Source organism: Epinephelus fuscoguttatus, linkage group LG12 (assembly GCF_011397635.1).
Source record: "Epinephelus fuscoguttatus linkage group LG12, E.fuscoguttatus.final_Chr_v1".
NCBI classification, from domain to species: Eukaryota; Metazoa; Chordata; class Actinopteri; order Perciformes; family Serranidae; genus Epinephelus; species Epinephelus fuscoguttatus.
In genome coordinates, this window is record NC_064763.1 from 16,443,680 (window position 1) to 16,468,146 (window position 24,467).

The 24,467-nt window shown below is 40.5% G+C and overlaps 1 protein-coding gene across 2 annotated transcripts in view; it reads right to left on the minus strand.

Annotated features, from left to right (window-relative positions):
- Positions 1–24,467, minus strand: part of tmem132e (transmembrane protein 132E) — a 556,143-nt gene that overhangs the window by 38,770 nt on the left and 492,906 nt on the right. For both annotated transcript variants that reach the window (XM_049591246.1, XM_049591245.1), the window contains exons 5-6: positions 23,275–23,418; positions 6,294–6,499 (exon numbers count right to left, since the gene is read on the minus strand). In XM_049591246.1, coding sequence (XP_049447203.1) covers positions 6,294–6,499; positions 23,275–23,418 — 350 coding nt within the window. The remainder of the gene's footprint in view (positions 1–6,293; positions 6,500–23,274; positions 23,419–24,467) is intronic.

Below are 24,467 nucleotides of genomic sequence, written 5' to 3' on the forward strand. Positions count from 1 at the left end.
GATTGGTGCATAAAAAAATCACCACAAAGCAGGAAATTAAGTGTTTGCCTCTTAAAATTTCCTGGGGGGGGACAAAGCCCAAACTCCCTTCTTAATAAGTGTCCCCACTAGTGTTGAAATGAAACCTTCGCCCTTGTAATTCACCACATTTATTTAAGTGGGTTACAACTAATTAGAGACTTCATAGATTCTCTTATATAGGGGAATACAGATTAGGGAATAGCGATTATTCCGCACACAGCCCTAGACGTATACAGAATCATGGAAACAACTACATTTTCATGGCAACTGAGTTCTCTAAATCTACTGATGAGGATGGAGTGATACAGTTGAAAGCTCCAGAACAAGCACGTGAGTCAACCTTCATTGGGTTACTTTTGTCAACACAAGAAATTTATGATTTCACATTTGACGCCTCACATTCAATTTGAGCAATATCTGAAAACAGCCCTAGACGACAAGAAAATCTGTCTCGGCATTTCCGTAGACTTGTCAAAGCCTTTTGACGCTGTTAATCACAACATCTTTACTGCAAAATTACAGAAATATGGCTTTCATGTTGTTGCTTTAAAATGACTGCTCGATTATTTAACGGACAGAGAACAGTATGTCTTTATTGACAGGTATGATTCAAATAGAGTTAAGCTACCTTGTGGAGTACCTCAGGGCTCCATCCTTGGACCTCTTTTGTTCTTGATTTACATAAATGACCTACTTAGCGTCTTCCAAAAGGCACTGCCTTTTTTATCATTCAAGAGGCAAATGGAGAGCTATCATCTATTTTTAAATGGTTTCAGATGAACAAACTCTCAATATAGAAAAATCGAGCTTCATGATATTTGGAAACAAAAATAAAAAATATAACAAAGATAAAGCCAAAATTTTCATAGACAACATCGAAATAACTCAGGTTCCTTCAATAAATTTCCAGGGGTCATAGTAGGTGAAAAACTACCTTGGATATACCATATTTAACTTGCCTGTAAAAAAACAACAACTATGAAGTCAACTGGTATCTTATGGAGAGTTTGTTCACTGGTCGTTCATTCCTGTATTTTAACATTTTATTACAACTTAATTTACCCTCATTTAATGTATTGTAATACGGCATGGGCTGCCACATGTCCCACTCATCCCAATAAGACTTTTCTAATTCAAAAGGAATTTTTGAGAGACCCTAGCTTTGCTAAAAAATGTGAATCATCTGCTTCTCTTTTCAGAAAATATCAATTCATTTATCAATTTTAATGTGAACGTATACCAGACTTCTGTATTCATGTATAAATATGTACATCTCACTTATGACTTGCCAGAGTCTCACTCCGAAATTGTCAAAATCCGGCGCTTGGGCAGTGGCTTGTGGCGTCAGAAACCAACAAACAAAGGCATCCTTTAAAGTCGGCAAATTTGGAAAAACCTTCTTCCACCTCTACAATCATCATCTGCATTATTGCTATTCAAAAAATATCTGAAAACTAACTTGCAAAGACTCTTCATTGATTCATTTGTATATTGTTTGTATTTTTGTTGTTGTAAATTATACATCTCTAACAATTTTGCAAGACTTTTTAGTTTGGAACTCTATTTAATTCTGCAATCTTCTGATTTTGACTTTTACTTTTTATGTTTGATTGTTGGGAGGTACCTCTCCTGCACAGTATTTTAACTTTTAATTTCTTGTTCCTGTATTTTTGTACATATATGTGCAAAACCACATGCCTGTGTGTGAATCTGACTTGTGATAAATGTGCTGAATATATGATTTTTTGTGGGGGGCTGTACTTTTCCAGACTTGGTGACTCATGGATATCTTCAGCATCAACACTTTGACAACAAGCACAATTGCCCCGGAATGAGATGTAGGCTGTATTCAAAACAAAACCCATGCTACTGAATCAATCAAACAAGAGGTGCAAACATAAGCAGGAACTGATCTATTTCCTGAGAGGTAAACAGAAGGTATCACTGCAAGCTACACCGAAGTCTAAAATGAAAGTGGTAATTACTTTGTGATGTAAAAATACCTTGTATTTCACCTTTACATAGCACCAAGTGAAGCCAGCCTGCTGTGATAATGCTACAGCTATGGATCAGGCAGCAGAAGAAAAAGAATAATGCTATATCACATATATCAAAAGATACGTCCAACACCACCACTAGAAATATCAGTGAAAACACAAAGAGTCCTGTGGGAAGGCCAGTCTAGTCAGTATCAGCTGCTTCAGAAGTCTGCATGTGGTACCAGCGAGAATAATGGGAGCTGCCTTTGTCTGTTGGTGCCTGATGCTGCAAAGAACTACAGGGAAAAGTAAAGGAAATTACATTCCCTCAGTAAATCCAAATGACAGCATGCAAGAAAGAAATGCTTCACCTGCAGCGAGATGAATTCTCTGGCCTGGCTGTGTGGCAATCATAGCAACCTAAAATAGCTCACAAGGGGTCTTTGATTATTGTTTTCATGAAGGCACAGGGGAAGTTATGTGCATAGAAAATGGGTTGGAAGAATTGCAGAGAAACATACTTTAGAGAAAGAAACTTTAAAGCACACCAATTTGCTTGAAACAACCATTCCAACAATTGTTATTCGGGAAATGTTAATAACAAAGAAAATATCGTTATACATGAGTTATACCATATGAGACTGCCGGCAAACCCTGGGGCCCAGTAAACGCTGGACCAATGGCAAACACCATTCAAAATAACGAGGTCTGAACATCTCACAAATCTGATAAAAGCCCATATATGATTCGTCATCTGCAGAGTTCTACTTTAATAGGCCAGGCCTTTTACAAAAAAGAAAAATGAATGAATGGTGCTAAAGTGGGAATTTAAGACACATTTTATACGTCAAAATAATACACCATCTATAGCACATTATAGCCCATTGGGGATCTTTGAAAAATGAGGCTATGCAAGATGTTTTCCAAGCATTCTAGGTCATTTGAAATACCTTAATTCTTCAAACAACTCCTTAAACATGCCATTTGTATTCAGGTTGGGTAGAAATGGATTTGGTCTACTGTGATGTACTCCCGCAGCGACGACAGCAGCCACCCGCGTGAGTGTTAATGCTCCCATTAAACATTTCCTAAATGAAGGGTTGTGGGCCTGTTTGTTACCACTCCATGCATGACAAGAATGCTGGAATATTTTAATGAGCCCAGGTTCCTTAACCTCAGACCACACTTTTCATCGGGGTCCAGGCTCGAGCACCCGTAATCTCCCGCTGGTGTCTTTTTTTCCCCACATCTAATGCTCTTATATTTCTAACAGCTCATTCATTTTTTATTGCCTGCTGGATTCCTTCTATCGACAAAAGGTTCTGCTGTATAATATTGACATGAGGGCCAAGCTTGGTCTTGATTCCTTACAATGATGACGATATAAACATAAGAACTGTAGAAGTGCGGTGAACTCCATCATCACACTGAAAAGTGTGAGCAGATTTAGTCTATATACCTAAAATATAAAAATAGCCACAGATTTATGTACTGCATAGCCGTACTACTGCATCAGCAGTGTGAAGTGCAGCTACAACAACAGTTATTATTCAGAGTCCTGAGTAACACCCCAAATTACCTGCTTGTTAGTCCAAAAACATAATCCATGTGAAAGTACAGCCAATATCCATTGTGAAAAGCTTTCTGTGTACTCACCCAAAGTCAAATTAAGTCTGTGTCTTTGACTTGTTGTATAAAATGGGTTCAGATAGTTATGACACAAACATGACAACCTCGTAGATCAATTTGCACTTGAGAGCCTCATTTCGCAGGGTACAGCTCTGCGGCGTACCTGAGCCTGCCGCAGCATCTAATTGGAGCAAAACAAGCAACTACACATAAAATCCTGGAGAACAGGGAGAAGACTGCTTTTTAGTTTCTAGTGTTTAAGAATGCTCTTTGGAGTCCAGTGAGTCCTCTGGTAATCATGTGTAAAAGACAAGAAGACAAGAAATTCTGCATCTTTTGCTCTGTGGCTTTGTTGGCTTTTACCATAGAGTAGATAAGAAAAAGAATGCTCTCTTGAGAAGCACTAATGTATGTAATGTACAGCGCTCCAGAGTTTCCATCAAGGTTAAACTTAACATTAAAAGGTCGACTCCATCTGCGCTTTGAAATGAAAACACCCACGCAGCTGTTAGCAAAAAGCAGTGACTTCGGTTAAAACACTGATGATAATAAAAGTAACTGAAAGGCTTAGTTTGGATTTTTGAAGCGGGGTTGTATAAGGGATTCTTATCCATAGTCAGTGTATTACCTACAGTAGGTGGCTGGTACAACCCCAGTTTAGAGAAGCAGGAGTATCACCATGAAAAGGGTGACAGTAGCTCAGTCCATAGGGACTTGGATTGGGATTGGGTGGTTCATATGTCCTGGTCACACTGCGGTCTTCAGTCTTAATGACTGATTGAGAAATATGAAGGAATAGGTCTCCTACCCAGATCATCTAAACCATGTCGAGCAAAAAAATAGAAAGTTAGCACTATAATCCAACATAACACACGAGAGACTGTTTGCACATGACTACGCTTATCATTGCAGGTCAAAGTTGAGGCAGGAAGTAATTCTGTGAGCTTTGATGACAGTTATGATAATTACAGTTCTGCTTTATTTTTTCTTCTAAATAACAACCTGTCTGATCTCAAGTTTCCTTCCTTGTCTTTAGCACCATGCTTCCAAATGTCAGCAGCTACCTTGGTGAGTACAATGCTATAATTACAGATGGGAATGAAGGACAAAGCCATTAAAATAAGACCCAGGTTGCATGAGACTGTCATTTTCCTGTAACACTGCATGCGTGCTCAGTGGCAGTTCTTTTTTTTTTTTTTTTTTTTTAAGATTTTTTTTTGGGCATTTTTAGCCTTTATTTGACAGGACAGACAAGCGTAAAGGGGGGAGAGAGAGAGAGGGAGTGACATGCAGCAAAGGGCCACAGGCTGGAGTTGAACTCGGACCGCTGTGGCAAGAGCCTTGTACATGGGGCGCCCGCTCTACCACTAAGCCACCGATGCTCCGCTCAGTGGCGGTACTAGCACATGTGGTGTCCCAGGCAAGCCTCCCTCCGGTGCCGGCCCCCCCACAACCCTTAAAATAACATGTCGTTTGCTGCAGCCCAACAGTCATGTGCTTATTTTCAGTGACATGTACTTGTGTTTAATAATCATGTAAATCAATAAACAATAAAAAGAGAACAACAAATTAACTTACAACAATAAAATAATATATGAATATACCCCTATTTCTTTCTTTCTGTCTTTCTTTCTGTCTTTCTTTCTTTCTTTTTCAGTCTTGTCTTTCCTGTCAGTCCTCCTACACTCTTTATTCTGAACAGTTATTTGTGTATTTGGTTTACTTTTCATTTGTACAAGGTATTCACCTTGTTATGCCAGTGTTTTGTGTTGAAGTGTTTTGTGTCAGCGTGATGACTAGAATAATGTGTTTCTGTTAATGTATGTGAATAATCCCATAAGGGGTGAGCTGTGTTGAAACGGCAAGACACAAAAATAAACAATTCATTTGTTCATTCATTCACTCATCCATTCCTTCCCTCTCTAGTATCTTTTTTATAGTGCTGTGAAAACATCAACACATTTCTCCTTCAAACAGCTGGATTTATTCAAATTTCTCACCAAAAGCTACAGTTTACAAGATGACACTGAACACATCATGAGAACGTTATAATTTACCTTCACCCCATACTCATTTTTTACTGAGTAGAGCTTGAACACTTCATAAGGTAAATCTGTTCGCAGCGGCCACCAGCTGCTTAGAGGTAATGATAACTAGCCGCTAACTGCTAACAGCTAACCTAACCAGCTCTCCTGCTGATTTCATGTTCCTTCTCTCCACATCCAGTCCTCTCAGTAGTGTCATGGTAGCTGAGTGGGCTCCAGAGAGCTTTTGTCACTTTGACTTAATAACGATACAGCTTGTTTCAGGGTTCACGTGATGTCGGATAACTCGCCCATCTCCCCCAGAGAGCAGGTGAAGTGTAACGAGCTGGGGAGGGGGGCGAGTTATCCGATATCACGTGAACCCCGAAACAAGCTGTATCGTTATCAAGTCAAAATGATGAAAAAAAAGGCCTCTCTGTTATTTAGTAGGCTTTGCTGTGTAGTTATGACGTTGTGGCCTTATGTAATATTTCAAATAATAGTAGTAAAAAAATAAAATCGTAAAAGATAAATATTTGATTTTTTCTTCTCCCATTTGTGGCGCCCCCATGGATGACGGCACCCTGAGCATTTGTCCATACTGCCTACGGCACTGTGCATGCTTTAATTTGAGCCTCACCTTCTGTCTGGGAGAATGGGAACCCTCCAGCCTTTGATGAAGCTGAGATTGTTGTCAGAAAGTTCCACCTGCAGGGGAAGTTTGGGCACCCAGACGGTCAGCTCCAGCGGTGCGCTCAGGTGCTCGTAGCTGAAGATCACCCTGGCGTTCATGGATCCCCGCGTCTCTTTCCCGTTGACAAACACGTAGTCGCAATTCATGGACACCTAGGACAGATCAGGGTCAGAAGTCAGAGACCATCTATATGGTAATGGTCACGTCGGTGGCAGAAGATCTAAGTGATATGTGATGATATACAGCACAGTATGGATGCAGCTGTCGGTGCCACAATTTATCACGGAGCATTTCAAGGTTGACACTTTCAGCAGAGCAAATACACAGCAAGGATCTCTCAGATATCTGAATGGGATGTGAAAGTTCAGAGCACATAAAACATCTCTGCTGATACTTTCATTTTGTCTTAAAAAATCAGTTCACTCCAAAAAAACAAAACCCCCATAGAAGTATCATAAGTGGCTTTAGGTTTTTGAGATATCTGTCCCTGACATCTGAAAAACTCATGTTTGTTTGGAAAACATGTTTAGTATAAGACAGTTATTTTGTCGGTGAACCTTGTGAGTTAAAATGGAGCCAAATTATGTATCATTTTGTTAAATGTTGCTGTTGTCCCTGGCTTCATGAGTGGAGGAAAAGTCTGTTAGTTGCTGGGTTAATCTATACGTTGTAAAATGCCATAGGCTTGTGCTAAAAACATTAGCATGTTGTACTTGTGTGGAAATGTGTCCAGATAAACACAAGTCCTTGTCTGTGAATGCTGTGAGTTATAGAGAAGCCGATTTGTGTACTTGTGTTTGAAACTGTCTCTATTAAGCCATGTTTAATGTGTGTTTAATGTGTGTTTTGAATCAACTAAACTTTACAGCACTTCACAGAAACTCTGCCTCCGACTAGTGTTGTGGAGGTTTAAATGCAGAGTGACACATACACACCACTGCACAAGTATAAATGCTCACAACAACGTAGGCCACTTGTGTAGGCTACAGCGTAGGGTCTGCATAGAGTTGACCCACAAATATAAATCCAGCTTCACAGTGGCAGCTCTTCCTACAGGCAGCATAGACGGCTGGCTAGGGCATCTCCACAACCTCATCCAACCCACCTCAAAAACTTAAAAAAACAAAACAAAAAACATTCAAAGGTCTACTGAGTTTGATTTAGTGGCATCTGGTGGTTAGGTTGCAGACTGCAACCAACTGAAACTTCTGCTGTGTGCCAAGCTCATTCTGAGTTAACTTAAACACAACAATTCTTTATTTTTCTTTATTTTCTTTATTACTTTATTATTGTTTGTCTTGCCTCGGACACCTCAGTCCACCTCAGTCTGGCACTGAGGACCTGCTCCGTACTGTATGTAGATATAAACAACTAACTCTAAGGTAACAAAAACACAACCATTCCTATTTTCAGGTGATTATACATTGAGGAAAACATAGCTATGAATATTACATATCATTCCTGCCCCTAAATGCTGCACACTGGACCTTTAAAATGAGGCTGTATGTTAATATTTAGCACACAGTGCTTCTCAGCCGTGTGCCACTGACTCTGCAGGTTTTTATTCCATCCAAACACTACAGCAGCTGATTTCGGCAGCTTTAACCGGAGACGTGGAACGAATCAGTGAAAATCAGCTGCTGCTGTGTTTGGTCAGAATTAAAACAAAAACAAAAAACAGCCGATCTCTGGTCTTGATGGCAGAGTGCTGAGAACCGCTGCTGTAAACAATGCTTAGTGGCTGTGGGCTGTGCTCTGATCTAATTTGCATCTTTTATACAGTCAAATTAGTGCTTCTAAGTAACAGCGTTTGTTAAGCATGTACAGTGCAAATTAGGCATGCAAACCACGTCCTAACCCCACCACCTCTCCTGCCCCTTCTCAGCATAATGATCTATGAACAATTATACAGACGCATGATATGCCAACAAAAGCTTTTAGGCAAACACGTAATTCATTTAATATGAAGCCTGACAACAGTGTGACATTTCACATGAACTTTGGTCCTTAACACCTACATCAACCATTAATAAATGCACATTTCTCCTTTCACAAGACACTCATGTAATATGATATCATTTGTGACACGGCACTGACACCGAGCGTGAATTCAATATATGGAAATTCTAAATTTAAGCCCTAGCAAATGCCATTTTTAACTTAAAACCATTCTTTAGCGTTCCCATCTCGACAAAAATCTCCAGCTCCATTTGAATTATCATAAATACTTGTCCCCCTCTAACACTAAATTATTAACTGCAATGGAACTGGAGGGCTTTGCTTTTGGGCTCCCATCGAAGATTTATCTAGTGGTGGGAGGTAGCTGGCATTGTAATCAGAGGATCTAATCTCCCGCAAATGGAGGTCGGGCTGGCCAGTCTTCTCAGGGCTGAGGATTCATCATAACTGGGAGGAGGTCTGGGTAATATAATTCCCCCTCCATGCAGACAGGCCAGAGTGGAGGGAAGGGGGGTGGGTGGGTAGATGGACTTCTTAAGATGACAGTCTTTCCCTCTGGTTCAGTTAATGCAATTTTGTGCAGGGTTTGACCTTATGGGCTACCACAGTATCCAGTTTTTGTGTGTTATTGTTCTGTCTGCTCATGTGTGGTCTTATCTGTGTGAAGTGAGTTACAAAAGACGGAAGAAGAAGTTATTCAACACAATGACCCCAGCCACCTTGATTAATCACAGCACGGCTGGCTGTATGTAGAGTCGAGAACATCTGCCTGACACATACTCCCTTCCCTAAAGCCACACACACACACACACACTGAAAAGGTGCCCTAGCTGCAGTGCCGCTTCAGCTCCTGCGGCTATTGCCGCTGATAAACTTGGCCGGCTAATTGCAAGTCAAAAGCTGTTAGCAGCTCTGGGTATCAGTGGCCCTGTGGGGGCTTGCTGAGGAGGGCTTTCACACACTGAGCCGCCACATGCCGTCACACTGCTGCTAATGCGCTGTGGCATCTTCCCTGGTGCCAGCAGATTGCCTGGGTGGAGACAGATGATCAGGACAAGTGCAAGTGCTTCCTGCATTCGGTCATGTACTGATCACATGATGCAGAGTGAAAGACTGGCTAAGTTAATAAAGGTGAGGACACCTAAGGAGCTGCCACACATTTATTCCATAACATTAGCTGAATTCATTTTCCAAATGGCTCCAGGAAAGGCTGCAGCGGCTTCTGTACTTCAAGCAAGTAATGCTTTCCTTTTATTATGATGTGACTATTCTCTGTTCATCCACATTCTGCTGTGATAGCGGTTAAACACATTTATTCATATAATCCTGTATGGAACTTGAGCCATCATTTCATTCCATCTCAAGCAGTCGGACTGCTCAAACAGATTTACTGCCATTACATCATCGGCTCATTATTTACACATGACCCCTTGAATGGGCACTCCAGGAATTTAGTGTTTAACTTCCACAAAGTTAGGGGACTTAGAAGAGACAGAGGTGAAGATATCCGGACTTTTGGTCCTTGCTATTTGTCAAGATCCCAAAAGACTGGATCCTACAATTCTACGCTTCCCATGATGCAACTCCATAGCATAATTTGAAAGACCAATCCTGCCTAATAAATATCCATATCTGTCCAGCTCCATGACTCCAGATTGTAGCACAGACTTTGTGGGGTTTTTTTTTCAGTCCTTGGGTGCAATGGAAACATGTTGTTAACACAACCTCACATGTTGTCACCTTTTTGCTTATTCACACATGCAGCAGTTATGGTTCAAAATTCGTTTAGAGTCTTGTTTCTGGCCACCTGGTAAATGTAACTTCAATATTCGCTCATGGCTTTAGTTGTTTTACCAACTTGTGAGGGAAATATCTAAATGCTTCTAGTCTGTAATACCCTTTTCTGACAAAAAATAGCACATATATGCAACTTTTTAAAGGCAGGAAATGTATGCCTTTCTGTTTTTGTTCTCTAGTGAGTCACCCTTGACATCAAGGATGCGTCGGAAAACAGGTAAGTAAATGGCACAAAGCAGCATAGAACCCAGTGAAAAATGGTGATTACTCCTTTTTCATATGTTACTTATTTAGTCCCTCATTAAAACTCAGTGCCGACTAATTATGAATGATTGTTTGAACACCGCTTGCGCAGATACCGACGGTATTTTGTGGTGGTGCGTCACTGTATCATGCCAGAACAGGGGTGACAATTAGTGCACATTGGAGAAGTTTTCCTCGTAGGCTTTCTCGAGTGGTGTAATGTAACAAAGTAATAATACTTTATTACAATGGTCAAGTATTTTTTGAGTGTATCTGTACCTTGTTTGAGTTTTTGTATTTCTGTCAACTTTTACTTTCACTCCACTACATGTCTTAAATAAAATGCATACTTTTACTCCAATACATTTCCCCCAAGCATTTTCGTCACTTCGTTACCACAAAATTAAATTGAAAGGTTTGTTGAATCAGTGGTCCGAGCATGAAAATTAGATCATAGGTTAATCATGTAAGGGTGAGTGCAAACAAGTGCGCCCAAAGCTGCAGCCCAGGCTGTATGTCAGATTAGATGCTACATGCTAGCCACTACATTCCTCTTAGCAATGAGACAGACTTGATGGAAGCTGAGAATGGTGTCCCACAGCATAAAGGTCAAGGAACGTTCAAGGAGATAAAGCTTTATGACATCATGGTAACTGCTTCACTGTAGTATGTCAGCCCTGGATAGTCAAAGGTTTTCTTTAAATCCTTTAAGTTGTGAAAAAAAGGCCTTGTTTTTCTTTACGTGTAATATTTTAATACACTATATTTAAAGGTGGTGTACATGTTAAGAAGACATAAACTTGATAATATCTGACGCTTGATAATTATGCTTGATAATTCTGACCACTTGCTTTTTTTATCACCAGCATTTACTTTTACCACTTAATTTCATTTAATATAATGAATAGGGATGCACGACACTGGATTTTTTTTTCCAATATCTGATATGCTGATATTCAACAACTCATTTGGCTGATAACCAATACTGCTATCGATATATCCACTTTTTCCCAATCTAATTTTAGTGATTATCAAGTCTCTTCTGTGGTGGAATTAAAATCATATTGTGCATGTACTCATATTGTGTTAGCCCACCATCAGATGGAGACATGAAATACAGTACTTCAGTGTGTTATATTCACTCATTGTGCAAAATATGAAAATCATGTTGGCCAATTCTACTTAAAACTACTTTTGATACTTAAGTACAGTAAATATCAGATACTTTACATTTCTCAAGTAATATTCTAATAAGTGACTATAACTTCTACTAAAGTCATTTTCTGGTAAGATATCTGTACTTTTACTCAAGTTGCTTTCAGGTACCTCATCCACTGCTGGCTTGCTCCCAAAAAGCCCTATCTGACTGAGATCTATTCATTTCAACCCAAACCAAAACTTTTTACTTAAACTTGACCATGAAATCCCTTTTTGGCAGCAAGCCCTCTAGTAAAAAAAGTTAGTGCATCCACATGGGTGTCTTATTTCTACCACTGCCGAATGGAGCTGGTGCCAATAAATACTCGTGACTGAACAGTGTCTTTTCAGAGCTTTTCGCAATGAAAACTGCTTCTTGCTGTGGCCGAAAAAGACGCTACAAGAGCGGTCAAAGTGAACCAGAACAGTTATTGTGGGGAGGATGGATAAATAATGGAAAGAAACAAAATACAGAGCTCTGTAAAGCTAATGGGAGATGCAGATAATTCTCCTTAAGTTCATCACTACCGGCATGCCCTTTCACGTTATTTTCAGAATAATTTCTTTTATGGATGCTTTAATCTCCGAGCCCAGACTGAGATAACCGGATGACGTCACCACAGTTAGTTTTGTCAGATTTGTCAAAGCTCCTTCAGAGCACCTGACAACATTTCACAACTTTTCACAGGCTGAATAGTACTCCTAACTTATTCCCCTTTAAACCATTGACAAGCCAAAGAACCTCTTGTGAACAGGAAGTGAAGACTGACTGGTGCAGATGCAACTACACTGATCAAAACTGATTAAAGCCTCTTAGCGACATGGGTACTGATAATGAGGGTGAAATATAAAAATACAAAGACATAAAAGACTACAATTCATATTTCATTGTCATTAATAAAACAGAAATTCGTCTGATTAAAATAAGCCGAGAATCAACAAAGAATCAATGACGTTTGACAGAATGTGTAATTACAATGACAATAACAACAATCTCATGTTCCCTTTAATGGTTTCTCTGGACCTGGTGAAGGGTTAAGTGCTGTGGGTGGTGGGTGAGGATAGTCAACTGCACATACTCTGACAGCACAGTATATATTTTGGAATTTACAAGGTATGTTGGACATTTAGCTTTTATTAGATGGCAGGAAAGGTCAAGAGAGAAAGGGGATGACATGCCACATACTGGACTGGAACCCCTGTTTCCATGGTTACATGGTATGTGTCGCAGATCTACAAGCAACCTGGTCACTGCGAAGCACCAAAAGGCTTTTACAGAAAAAAATAAATGGTAGAAAAATAAAAAGAAATAAACAAAAGCAGATACATACAAAGGATTCAAAACATTGTCCATGTTGGAGTTGCAATTATCCTGAGGTGGCGAGGAAAGAACACTCAGTTTGGCTGCTTGAAAGTTAAAATACACCGGGTGATTTCACAAAAACAGCTTTTGTTCCAGTGTCGTACTGATTTCCTTTAAGTGTATCAAACAGTTGACGGGAAGACAAGTGATTTTCTCACCCACGTTTCAATGTCAAAGCCACGGCATGACAAAGAACAAAATGGGTGTGGAAGAAAAATGGGGCCATCTTGATGACATTCACATGCTGCTTGGCATGTGTTTCCAAACAGAACCCGCAATTATCCCGGATTTTATCTTCAAATTTAAATATTCACTAAATTAATTGCCACAATATTCTGCCAAATGGAGTTCCCATTTAGGGATAAGATATGTATTAAATGAACACTGAATGAAGGCTGACATATGGCTAGCATTACTGAGATTGTGTCTTGGAGCTGTTATGAAGCTTTTCTTCATGTGATGGATGTGTGCTGGCTTCAAGAGCAGTGCAACCAATGAGTTCATTTAGCTCTGTTAGCTAAATGAGCCAACCCCCATTAGCCTGTTGTTGGTAGGATTAATGTTGTTGAGGGTAAAAATGATCTGTTGTTCTGTCTGGAAAGCCAGGACTTTGAAGCCTTTTGGAAACAGTTTAGATGTAATTTAAAAAATCAGCTTTTGATTGATGATCTCATATCGCAAAAACGTGATCTGTATATTTTAAAAGGTTGTTCATTCAACATATATATATATATATATATATATATATATATATATATATATATATATATATATATACACATACATATATATATATATATATATACATATATGTATAAATATGTACCTCTTATGGAATCTAGCCATTCAGGTAGGTGCAACCACCTCCATTTGAGGGTGGAGGCAGAACTGTTAGAGACAGATACCTCAAAAATTCCGCTAGTAAAACCAAATCAATACTATGTGGCCGAAATAATATGGACACGTTACCACTACAAAGCTAAGTATTGTTGAACATCTCATTTCAAAACCACGGGCATTCACATGCTACTATCTGTTCTCCTGAAGTTGCTTATCACAAGATTTTTGAACCCAGTTGCAGAGATTTCCCCCATTCAGCCACAAGAGCATTAGTGAGCTCCAGCACTGATGTTGACTTCTAAGACCTTGCTCACTGTCTGCGTTCTGGTTTCTCTAAAGGGCACTAAACAAGGCTAAGGTCAAGGCTCACTGCAAGCCAGTCTTTATGGGCTTGGCTTTGTCATGTCAAAAAGGGAAAGGCCCTCCTTAAAAATGTTGCAACAACAGTGGAAGCAGACTATTGTCAGAAACAGTAGTGTGTGCTGAGACATTGAGTGGCCTTAAAGTTGTAATACCTGGCCACATGCTCCAATCTAACAGAGGGCAACATTTCACCTCCAAGCCAACTTTTAACAGCAGGGCAAGAATATGGAAAATCAAACCAATCTGCTGAAACTCTGACAACCGGTCTGAGTAACATGGCCATCTTATCATCTTCTCATGTGGCAGTTTTAGCAAGACACAAACACAGCTGTAAGACCTAATACATATTTAGATTGATTCTCCCCAATTTCTCTTCAAGAATTGACTGCAGTGATTTCTTCATCTAAATCATCAACGTGTCTCTTAGACCCCATCCCAACTAGGCTACTTTAGGAGGTCTTACCTTCAGTTAACACTCATATATTACATATGAGCAATATATCCTTATTAACAGGCTATGTACTGCAGTCTTTTAAGGTAGCTGTAATTAAACCTCTTCTAAAAAAGCCCACCCTGGATCCAGAGGTGTTAGCCAACTATAGACCAATATCTAATCTTCCCTTTCTTTCAAAGATCCTTGAGAAAGTAGTCACAGACCAGCTGTGTGATTTTCTCCATGATAATTTATTTGAGGAATTTCAGTCAGGATTTAGAGTGCATCATAGCACTGAGATAGCACTAGTTAAAATTACAAATGACCTTCTGATTGCTTCAGACAAAGGACTCGTCTCTGTACTTGTTTTATTAGATCTTAGTGCGGTGTTTGACACTATTGACCATCAAATTCTGCTACAGAGACTGGAACACTTAATTGGCCTAAAAGGTTCTGCGCTAAGCTGGTTTAAATCTTATTTATCTGATCGTTTTCTGTTTGTTCACGTTCATAATGAATCATCCTTACGTACTAAAGTTTGTTTTGGTGTTCCGCAAGGTTCTGTGCTCAGACCAATCCTATTTACTCTATATATGCTTCCTTTAGGTAACATCATTAGAAATCACTCTGTAAATTCCCATTGTTACGTGGATGATACACAGCTGTATTTATCTATGAAGCCAGAAGAAAGTAATCAATTAACTAAACTTCATAATTGCCTTAAAGACATAAAAACCTGGATGAGCACCAATTTCCTGATGTTAAATTCAGACAAAACTGAAGTTATTGTTCTTGGCCCCAAACAACTCAGAGACTCTTTATCTGATGACATAGTTTCTCTAGATGGCATTGCTCTGGCCTCTAGCACTACCGTAAGAAACCTCAGAGTAACATTTGATCAAGATTTGTCTTTTAATTCTCATTTAAAACAAACCTCATGGACTGCAGAAAAATTGGTCCATGCTTTTGTTACCTCAAGGCTGGATTACTGTAACTCTCTATTATCAGGTAGCTCTAGTAAGTCCTTAAAAACTCTCCAGCTAATTCAGAATGCAGCAGCACGTGTACTAACAGGAACTAAGAAACGAGATCATATTCTTCTCTGCACTGGCTCCCTGTAAAATCCAGAATTGAATTTAAAATCCTACTGTTAACTTATAAAGCTCTAAATGGTCAGGCTCCGTCATATCTTAGAGAGCTCCTAGTGCCATATAATCCCACCAGAACACTGCGCTCTGAGAACGCAGGGTTACTCGTGGTCCCTAAAGTCTCCAAAAGTAGATCAGGAGCCAGAGCCTTCAGCTATCAGGCTCCTCTCCTGTGGAATCATCTTCCTGTTATGGTCTGGGAGGCAGACACCGTCTCCACATTTAAGACTAGACTTAAGACTTTCCTCTTTGATAAAGCTTATAGTTAGGGCTGGCTCAGGCTTGCTTTGTACCAGCCCCTAGTTAGGCTGACTTAGGCCTAGTCTGCCAGAGGACCCCCTATAATACACCGAGCACCTTCTCTCTCTCTCTCTCTCTCTCGTATCCTATTACTGCATCTTGCTAACTTGGCCATTCTGGATGTCACTAACTCGGCTTCTTCTCCGGAGCCTTTGTGCTCCACTGTCTCTCAGATTAACTCATATTGCAGCGGTGTCTGGACAGCGTGACATGTGTGGTTGTGCTGCTGCCGTGGTCCTGCCAGATGCCTCCTGCTGCTGCTGCCATCATTAGTCATACTTCTACTCTTATTATACACATATGATTATTGTCACATATGTATACTGTCAGATATTAATATATACTTTCAACATATTGTACCACAGTAGCCAGAACTATAATTATAATATTATTACTTTCATTAATGTTGTTGTAAGCTACTGTCATTACCGTCTGTCCTGCATCTCTCTCTCTCTCTCTCTCTCTCTCTCTTTCTGTCTCATTGTGTCATACAGATTACTGTTAATTTATTATGTTGATCTGTTCTGTATGACATCTATTGCAGGTCTGTCTGTCCTGGAAGAGGGATCCCTCCTCAGTTGCTCTTCCTGAGGTTTCTACCGTTTTTTTTCCCCTGTTAAAGGGTTTTTTGGGGGGAGTTTTTCCTTATCTGCTGTGAGGGTCCAAAGGACAGAGGGATGTTGTATGCTGTAAAGCCCTGTGAGGCAAACTGTGATTTGTGATATTGGGCTTTATAAATAAAATTGAAATTGAAATTGAAATTGTGGTAAGAAAACAACCACATCAAAGCTACGTATTGATGCCATTTGGATTGTTTTTTGGTACTGTTTGTGCTGTCATTAGTTGCACTGTCGGTGCTCATCACATATCGACTTTTGGTCATGGACTTTCCAAATCCAGCTATGACACTGGGTACACGTTCCCCTTGAAGTGAACACCGGCAACCCAGCTAAAAGTCAGTATTGTCGAGATAGGTCTGGCTATACAAGACTATGTCCAAAGAAAACACAGGTATCTCAAAACACCAAAAACTGACACTGGATTTGACTTCTTCATCTTCTCATCTTAGACTGAAGACCAGAGGCTATAGTGACTCACTATCGCCCTTCAAGGTAGAAGTAGTATTACAAGACAGGATGTGCCAGGGGCAAACTGATTAGTACGCTCATTTTAGTAGATATCTTTGCAAGACAACACATAGAAATCTTTAACACAATGTTAAAACTTGTTATAGGAGCCATCCATGGTGTAAAATGTGTGTAGGTTGCTAATTTTTCCTGTAGAGGTCACTGTATTGTTATGAGTGTCTGTCAGTACAGGTAGGAACCATTCATTAGCCCTTTTTAAAAAGGAATTGTGCAAATTTGAAGGAAAGCCCAATCAGTCTTCATTCAGCATTGGCAGTAAAAAACAAAATTGGGGAGTGCGGCCAAATGCCGCCTGCCTACTTTTGTTTATACAGAATGCGCCTTTTCTGGGGAAATCGGGGGGCGTGAGCAAATAACAAAACATGTAGCTCAGTGTGTGACGTAAACAGTGACGTACTTCAAGGGAAGCTGCAGCTGGTCAGTCCTTTGGCGATTCTCTCATAAGTTGGCCCGTCCTTCACTGTCCCCGTCACTTGACGTTTAATGGCCTCTTCATTTGCGAGGACAAGGAGGGCGTGCAATTCTTTTTCTCCCCAGTTGCTCATCTTTACAGTGTCTGTCAGGTTTGTGTTTCCCTCTTGCTACTAGCTGCTCATTCCTGCTATCAGCTGTTTCCTGTTTATCCACTGCCAATGGGTCGCACGTGAGCTGTCATCAACAGCTCCTCCCACAAGTCATCAAAAGCTCCTCCCGTGGCAGAAAGGCGCTTCGTTCTTTTTAAACCAAAAAGGTTAAAGGTTAAATATGACTACCCTACGAGGCAGAAAATTGGGCACCTCGGATCAACTTGCCAACCTGGCTCTGTGTGTCTAAACACTTGCAGCTTGCCGGCAAAACGACCCAACATTCGCCGAAAATCTGGCAGTGTAAAAGGGGCTATTGAGAGACAGATGTTGCTCTGTTGCTCGGGGAGCACACATCGTTTTTTGACCCCAGCGGCGGGCCACGTCAAGTGAGATGTACACTGCTCAATGCAATGGTGAAAATTTGTACATTTGAATGGTTAATGGACACAGGTTCATGAATGTTTGTAAGTTTTTCATTTAAGACAATAATGGTGATAAAAGAGGAAGACGTGGACTCTTTGTTTCACCTGATGAGCAGTAGCTGGTTTGGTTAGGAGAGCACGTCAACAAGTAAGTAGCCTGTCTATGCAGCCCCTCAGTGGCTTTAAGTTTAGGCTTAGCCGCTGTACTTGTAAAATATTTGCAAAATTGTTTGTTCAGAATGTAATAGAATATTTTAATTTAGAGATCTGGCCATATCTTACACATTGCACTGTAACTGGAACTAAGGGGCCTAGCTTGCACCAAGAAGAACAGCCCTAGATTAAAAAGATGGACCAAGTATGTCTGGCAATATAATGTATATGCATATATTTTTGGTAACTGGGTGAAACCCAAGAAACTGAAGGAATCTCATCAAATTCAAGATGTCATTACTGACATTTTTGCATCTTCTCCTGCACAATTACTGGTGCCACTTCAACTGATCATTCAAACCACCTCCATCCTGAGCTGCAGGGGTGTATAAGCACACAGCAGAACAAGATCTGTCCCTGATTTTGTTAGGTAATATCTTGTGTTTTAGATGCTAAATTTGGAGTTGCACCAAAGGTAAATGTGTCACACTAATATGCAAGTGTTGCGAGGATGAAGGAGCCTTCAGGCAGGTACAGTATATGTGCAGGATGACCGCAGGCATGAGAAGTTATGTGCAGAGACAAGGCCTTATCTTTGCCTTCAGATGGGTTATATGAGTCACAATGCCAGGGGGAGAGGATGATGAGTGGGGAGGTGGGGGTTGGTCTAGGTTGCTTATGATGGCCGGCAAGTCGCCCCTACCCCCTGACACATTCACTGCTTTTTTTTTTTTCCTCTTTCCTTTCCCAGCTTGTACAACTGGGGTGCCTTAATAAAGTCTCCTGCACGTGCACACACAGACGCAGCTACAGCTGTGCACATGCAGGATTGGCTTATCTGCTATAGGCTCTTGATGCACACTGCAGCTTAGTTATTTCCAAAGAAGAAAGAACTAAGAAATAAATAAAAAATTCTGTAAAGAAAAAACTGACAGCCTCTCACCTATTTTTACTCTCAAAGTTAGAAAAAATATAACAGCCTGTGGGTTGGCAAATATCCAAATTGGAAAAACACTGGGCTGAAAATAAAGCTTTATTCAGGGAAGAAGTCTTGAAAGTAATTTTAGTCTAAATGCTGTTAAAGTTGCACTCTCATGACATGAGGCTCACAGGAGATGTGAAAAGGCACTGGAAAGCTTTGTGGCGTATGTACTTCGCACCACTCATCTCAACTGCTCAGAATACGAAAACAAGACAATCTGGTTAGAATAGATCGGTGACTTTTGGCATGACAGTAATGTGCATGGTATCAAATAAAAAAAACAAAACAATGTAATGGAGTGTTCCACCTTTGTCTGTCTCGCTGTGAATATTTTTATTTCTACGTTGTGGGGGACTTTTTATTGAACTGTCATGACTCGTGTATTTCCTGGGCCTGAAGGGCTCATTTTAAATTAGCCTCGAATGTTCAATGGCAGGGGCATTGAAGCAAGCCCACTCAATATCACATGGCCCAGCGCCTTGTCTTTAATGGATAATGAAAAATGATAAATGATGTGCTGAGGCCAGCCATCCTAATGCAACACCTGTTCTTTCCTATTGACAGCACAATACAATACACCACAACTCCCGCCTTAAAGACACAGGTCTATACAGGAAACTCATTGATCTGAGCTCTGCTATGAGTTTAAATCATACTTTTATTTGTCCTCCCTCGGGTATCAGAATCTAGTTATTCAAACCAATTTGTATAAAAGATAACATGGACAGTGTGAGGATGTGAATGTTAGTGTTAGTCCAGTATATCAAAGTGAAAATATACTGGACAGATACTGGTCTTTTAATAAGAACAGATACTGGCCGTACACAACTGATATGATTAAAGCCAGAGTCTGATTCGGCTTTACAGCTTCATGGCCTCAGTCTGTAAAATCCACAATCAAACCTGCCTCACCTGACCTTGAGGAGCTGCTAAGCCACCGAAAAGGATTTCATTAGTCTGACTTGATATAATAGTTTTACTATTCAATGAACAAAAGGCTTTTGGACACAGACTGGATTTGGTTTTCTTCAAATATAATATATTAATTTGTTGAATTTAAAGATTTCTGTTACTGTGGGACAAGCCTGACGAGTCAAAGTTGATCATACTGCGAGTCACGTCCGTCCTCCCTCTCCCCGATGGCTGTTTCCCACTGAGTGCAGTGTATTAACATGCAGCTGTTACTGTATTCAGAATTTTTCAATAGCTGAGCAACCTTTATAGGAGAAGGAGATGGAGTCAGAGAAATGAGAAGCATAAACTGGTTGAAGAAAAGCACTGCTGTGATTTGTATCCAGGGACGCAGGTTAAAACAGCCTGCAGGTGTTCTGATAGATGGAGTGAGATGGCGCACACTTGGGGACATCTTGCTACTGGCAGAATTTATTTTTGCTCGCAATATGCGTGCTTGGACAGTTAACATCAACCTCATGGTAATTAGAAAGTGGGTGTTAGACAGCAGAAACAATACACAACCATCACCCTCTTCCATCATGCTGCCATGGTCACCCTTTGTGCCCGACACCCAGTGGAATACAAAGAAAAAGTGTCGATAAAAACTTGGTTGGAAGTACAGTAGGTGAGACACCTTTGTGAAATCATCTGCAGCTGTCAATCTAAAAAAATAACAAGCCAAAGAAAAATAGAAATGGCTCGGACTAAAAAATAATTTTAACTGCTTATAACTTAAAACTGGACTCTCAGACATAAGGGTTCCAAAAGGGGTTCTCACTGAAGGAGAACCTGTTTACATCCTGAGAACCCCTTTTTGAAGACAGAGATTGCCAAGGGTTCTTTGTAAGACTATGGGTTACAATAAAAACCCTTTTCATCCAAAGATAGAGACCTTTTAACAGACTTTTTCATCCAAAAAAACTTTTATTTGAATAAAGTGTTTTACAAGGTTTTTTTGTAAGGCTTATTAAAAGGTCCAAGAGTCTTTCAAGTTTTTTTGTAAGACTAAAAGTTTCATTAAGAACCCTATTCATCCAAAGAACACTTTTTTTGAAGAAAGGGTTCTTCAAGAGCTCTTAGCAAGACTAAGAGTTCCATCAGAAAACCTTTTCATCCAAAGAACCCTTCTCCTCACCCTCAAATATTCAAATGTTTACACGTCTGAATGGTTTCTATAAATGCAGATGTATCTGGAATCCCATTAATCAATTCATCTTACTTGTGTTCTGCCATAGTTGCTATCTTTACAATTAATTCATACAATATAATACCACATGGTCAAAGATATTTTTCTTTCAGGTACCTGGTACTTGGCTTTTTGCATTTGGTTCTAATATGGAAGCTAGTTTCAGTTCCCAACCTGCTGCACCACTGAAATACTAAGGGCTGTAGTAGTAGTGATTTTATGCACCCTTATTTCCGACTGTGCATTCACACCGAAAGCGTAATGAGCGCCAGTGGTCGCTCAGATCGCTGGCATCACGCTGCCTGGCATCTCTGGCAGGGCTTGCAGAAGGCTGCCAAGGGGCAGGGCTTTCAAGCTGCGCTGCAGAAGATCTCTTTCTTTCTTTCTTTCTTTCACTGTCCCGCCTTGAGAATATTCATGGTCTGCAATTGGCTGCTGCTCGCTGCTGATTCGGTGGCGTTGCTGCTCATTTGCATAAAGTTGAGCTTCTCTCAACTTCACAGTGACGCTCCGGTCGCTGGCATCGTGCTGCTTGCTGCTGTCGACGCTCCAGTCGCCCTTCGTAGCAAGCGTACATTGAAAATGAATGGCTGCCAGCCGCTTATGACGCTTTTGGTATGAATGCACAGTAAGAGCGATATTTTAGTTTCATACATAAAAATGATTCATTTCCTTCTTCTGATCACAAACACCAGGCCCCTCATAACATAGAACTGGAGCTCTGTTATGGACTTAGTGGACCCGTTATTACTTGCAAATGCCTCGTACTAAGGTATTCTTTGAGGTGTGGGTTCTTTGTTCAGTGCTAATTTCTGAGTTTGATGCAGTCTGAGAAGACATTTTGTCCACACATACTTTCTGCAAACCTTTCATTATATTTATGTGTTACTTTGTTTAAATTGTATTTTCGACATCATTGTAAATGAGGGCATGCCCTCAATGATTCCTCGAGAATTAAATACAGGTTGAATTAATGATGGAAAAAACTCTTCTCTTTATATATGATCCCTTTATTGTCTACTTGAAACATATTTTATGAAGTCTGCTTTTGAAAATTGCCAAACAAGGAGAGGCTGATATATTGATATTACTATAGGCTGCGTGAGAGGAGACCTGAGAGGACGGATGAGGCAGTCTGGAGTATTATATTTAATATAAGGACATACAGTATATGCTGTTTACATCATTTAAGGTCACATCTCCCCTCACACCATCACTTTTTATATAATCAACAGTGCAAAGCGACACTGCAACACTTCACTGTGCTGCCTATACAATTATGCAATCTGCATATAGTGCAATCTATTATGATTGTAATTGACTGGAGAAAATAATAACGGCGTAATCACAGCCTCTAATGTGCTCTGCAAGTTGTTGTGATCCCACTTTAATTTATTTAATCAACCAACGAGACTTGATATTGTACTCTCCGCTTGGATTCCCTGTGAGCCCGAGTGGTGATTGTTCCCTGGAACCTGGGATACTGGTGTTATATCAGCCTGCAGCTATCACACTGAAGTGAACAACAAGAGATGCTGGGCTTTGTACTACAGCACACGAGGTGAGCAGCAAGCAATAGGTGTGGTGCTTCAAAAAGCATACTGTATAATGGAGCTTTTACTGTTCTCTTGTAACCACATTGATTTATATGTAGAGCTTTATGAACATCCATTGATTTTATCTGAGGCATAAGGGAATAATCAAATCACGAGTGCCTATAGAGCGGCCCAAAATGAAGTTTTTATGCTTTCCTGATGTTGTGACTGTGGTGCCGGGCCACTCTCCAGTATTAGTGGACCAGTAAAGGGATTACATTTTCTAAATTGGCATCTTCTCCCAGATACAGAGATTGAGGAAATCAGGTTTACCGTACCTTGACAATGTCTTCATTGGACGACTTGCACTGCACAAAGGCTGAGACATCAGTGACTGCTCCGTTCATCTCTATGGACACCATTTTGACGGGAATGGCCACAGTGCGACCGGTCAGAATAGCCGTGTTGATAATCTCAGTGTCCTGCAGAGAGAGAAAAAAAAATGATGATGATGAGAAAAAACATGATATTCATGAAACTGTGTGAGGTATGGAGTGATTTTCTTTGATATTTCATCAGTATTACTGATGTCCACATTTAAAACCATTACCATCAGGGCTCCTGTGTCTCTCAGGTGGAACTCTCAGTGGCAGACCAGAAGTCATTTTACTGAGACGTCTTTCACTGAATTTCATCAACTGACATTTTAATTTCAAATGTGCTGTTCTACCAGTAAGCAACTGGAAGTAACAGAAATGGGGATGAAAAGGACATCATTCAAAAAAAGTGAACGATCCAAGCCTTAATCATTCACATTAAACACGTTTTTAATGTGGTCCTTCTCGGTAAGTCACAGCATCAAGCTTAAACTTCAGGCCACATAAAAGACATGGCATTTACTGTGCCGATGCACAAGATCCGATGCAGCTACTTTAAAGGACAACTTCGGTATTTTTCAACCTGGGCTCTATTTCCCCATGTGTATATGTGCGTATGATTCATGGGTACCACTCGTTCTAAAATTGGTTCAGTATTAAGCCGCGAAACAAGCTAATACGGTAGTGGGGGCAAATGCGTCCCATATAAAAGTGCTTTTTTCGCCACTGACCGGTTCAGATCGCCAGTGCTATCTCTGTAAATAGCATATGGTAGCGGCCCTGGGGCAGTGTTGAGTGTGAATGAGTGGAGTCAGCTGTCAGTCAGTGTTGGAACAGAGAGGCGGATGGCGTCCCCGCTTGGTAATGTAAATGAGTATGTGTGTATGAAGTGTGTGTGTTACGCTAGAAGAGTCAGAGGACGGAGTCTTTTACGCCCTGGAGTGTTACCGGAGTTTTTGGAGTGCTTAAATAAATGGGCCTTTTTCCCGAACGCAAGAACAGGATGTCGCGCAACACCTCCTAAGTCACAGCTTTCATAGGCTGCCTTTGTCGGACGGCGAGATGCTGAAGTTGTGGCTAGTTGTGCTACAAATGGATGCTGACACTCCTGTCCAGACACTGCGCCTTGCAGACCATTGGGTCTGCAGTGCTGA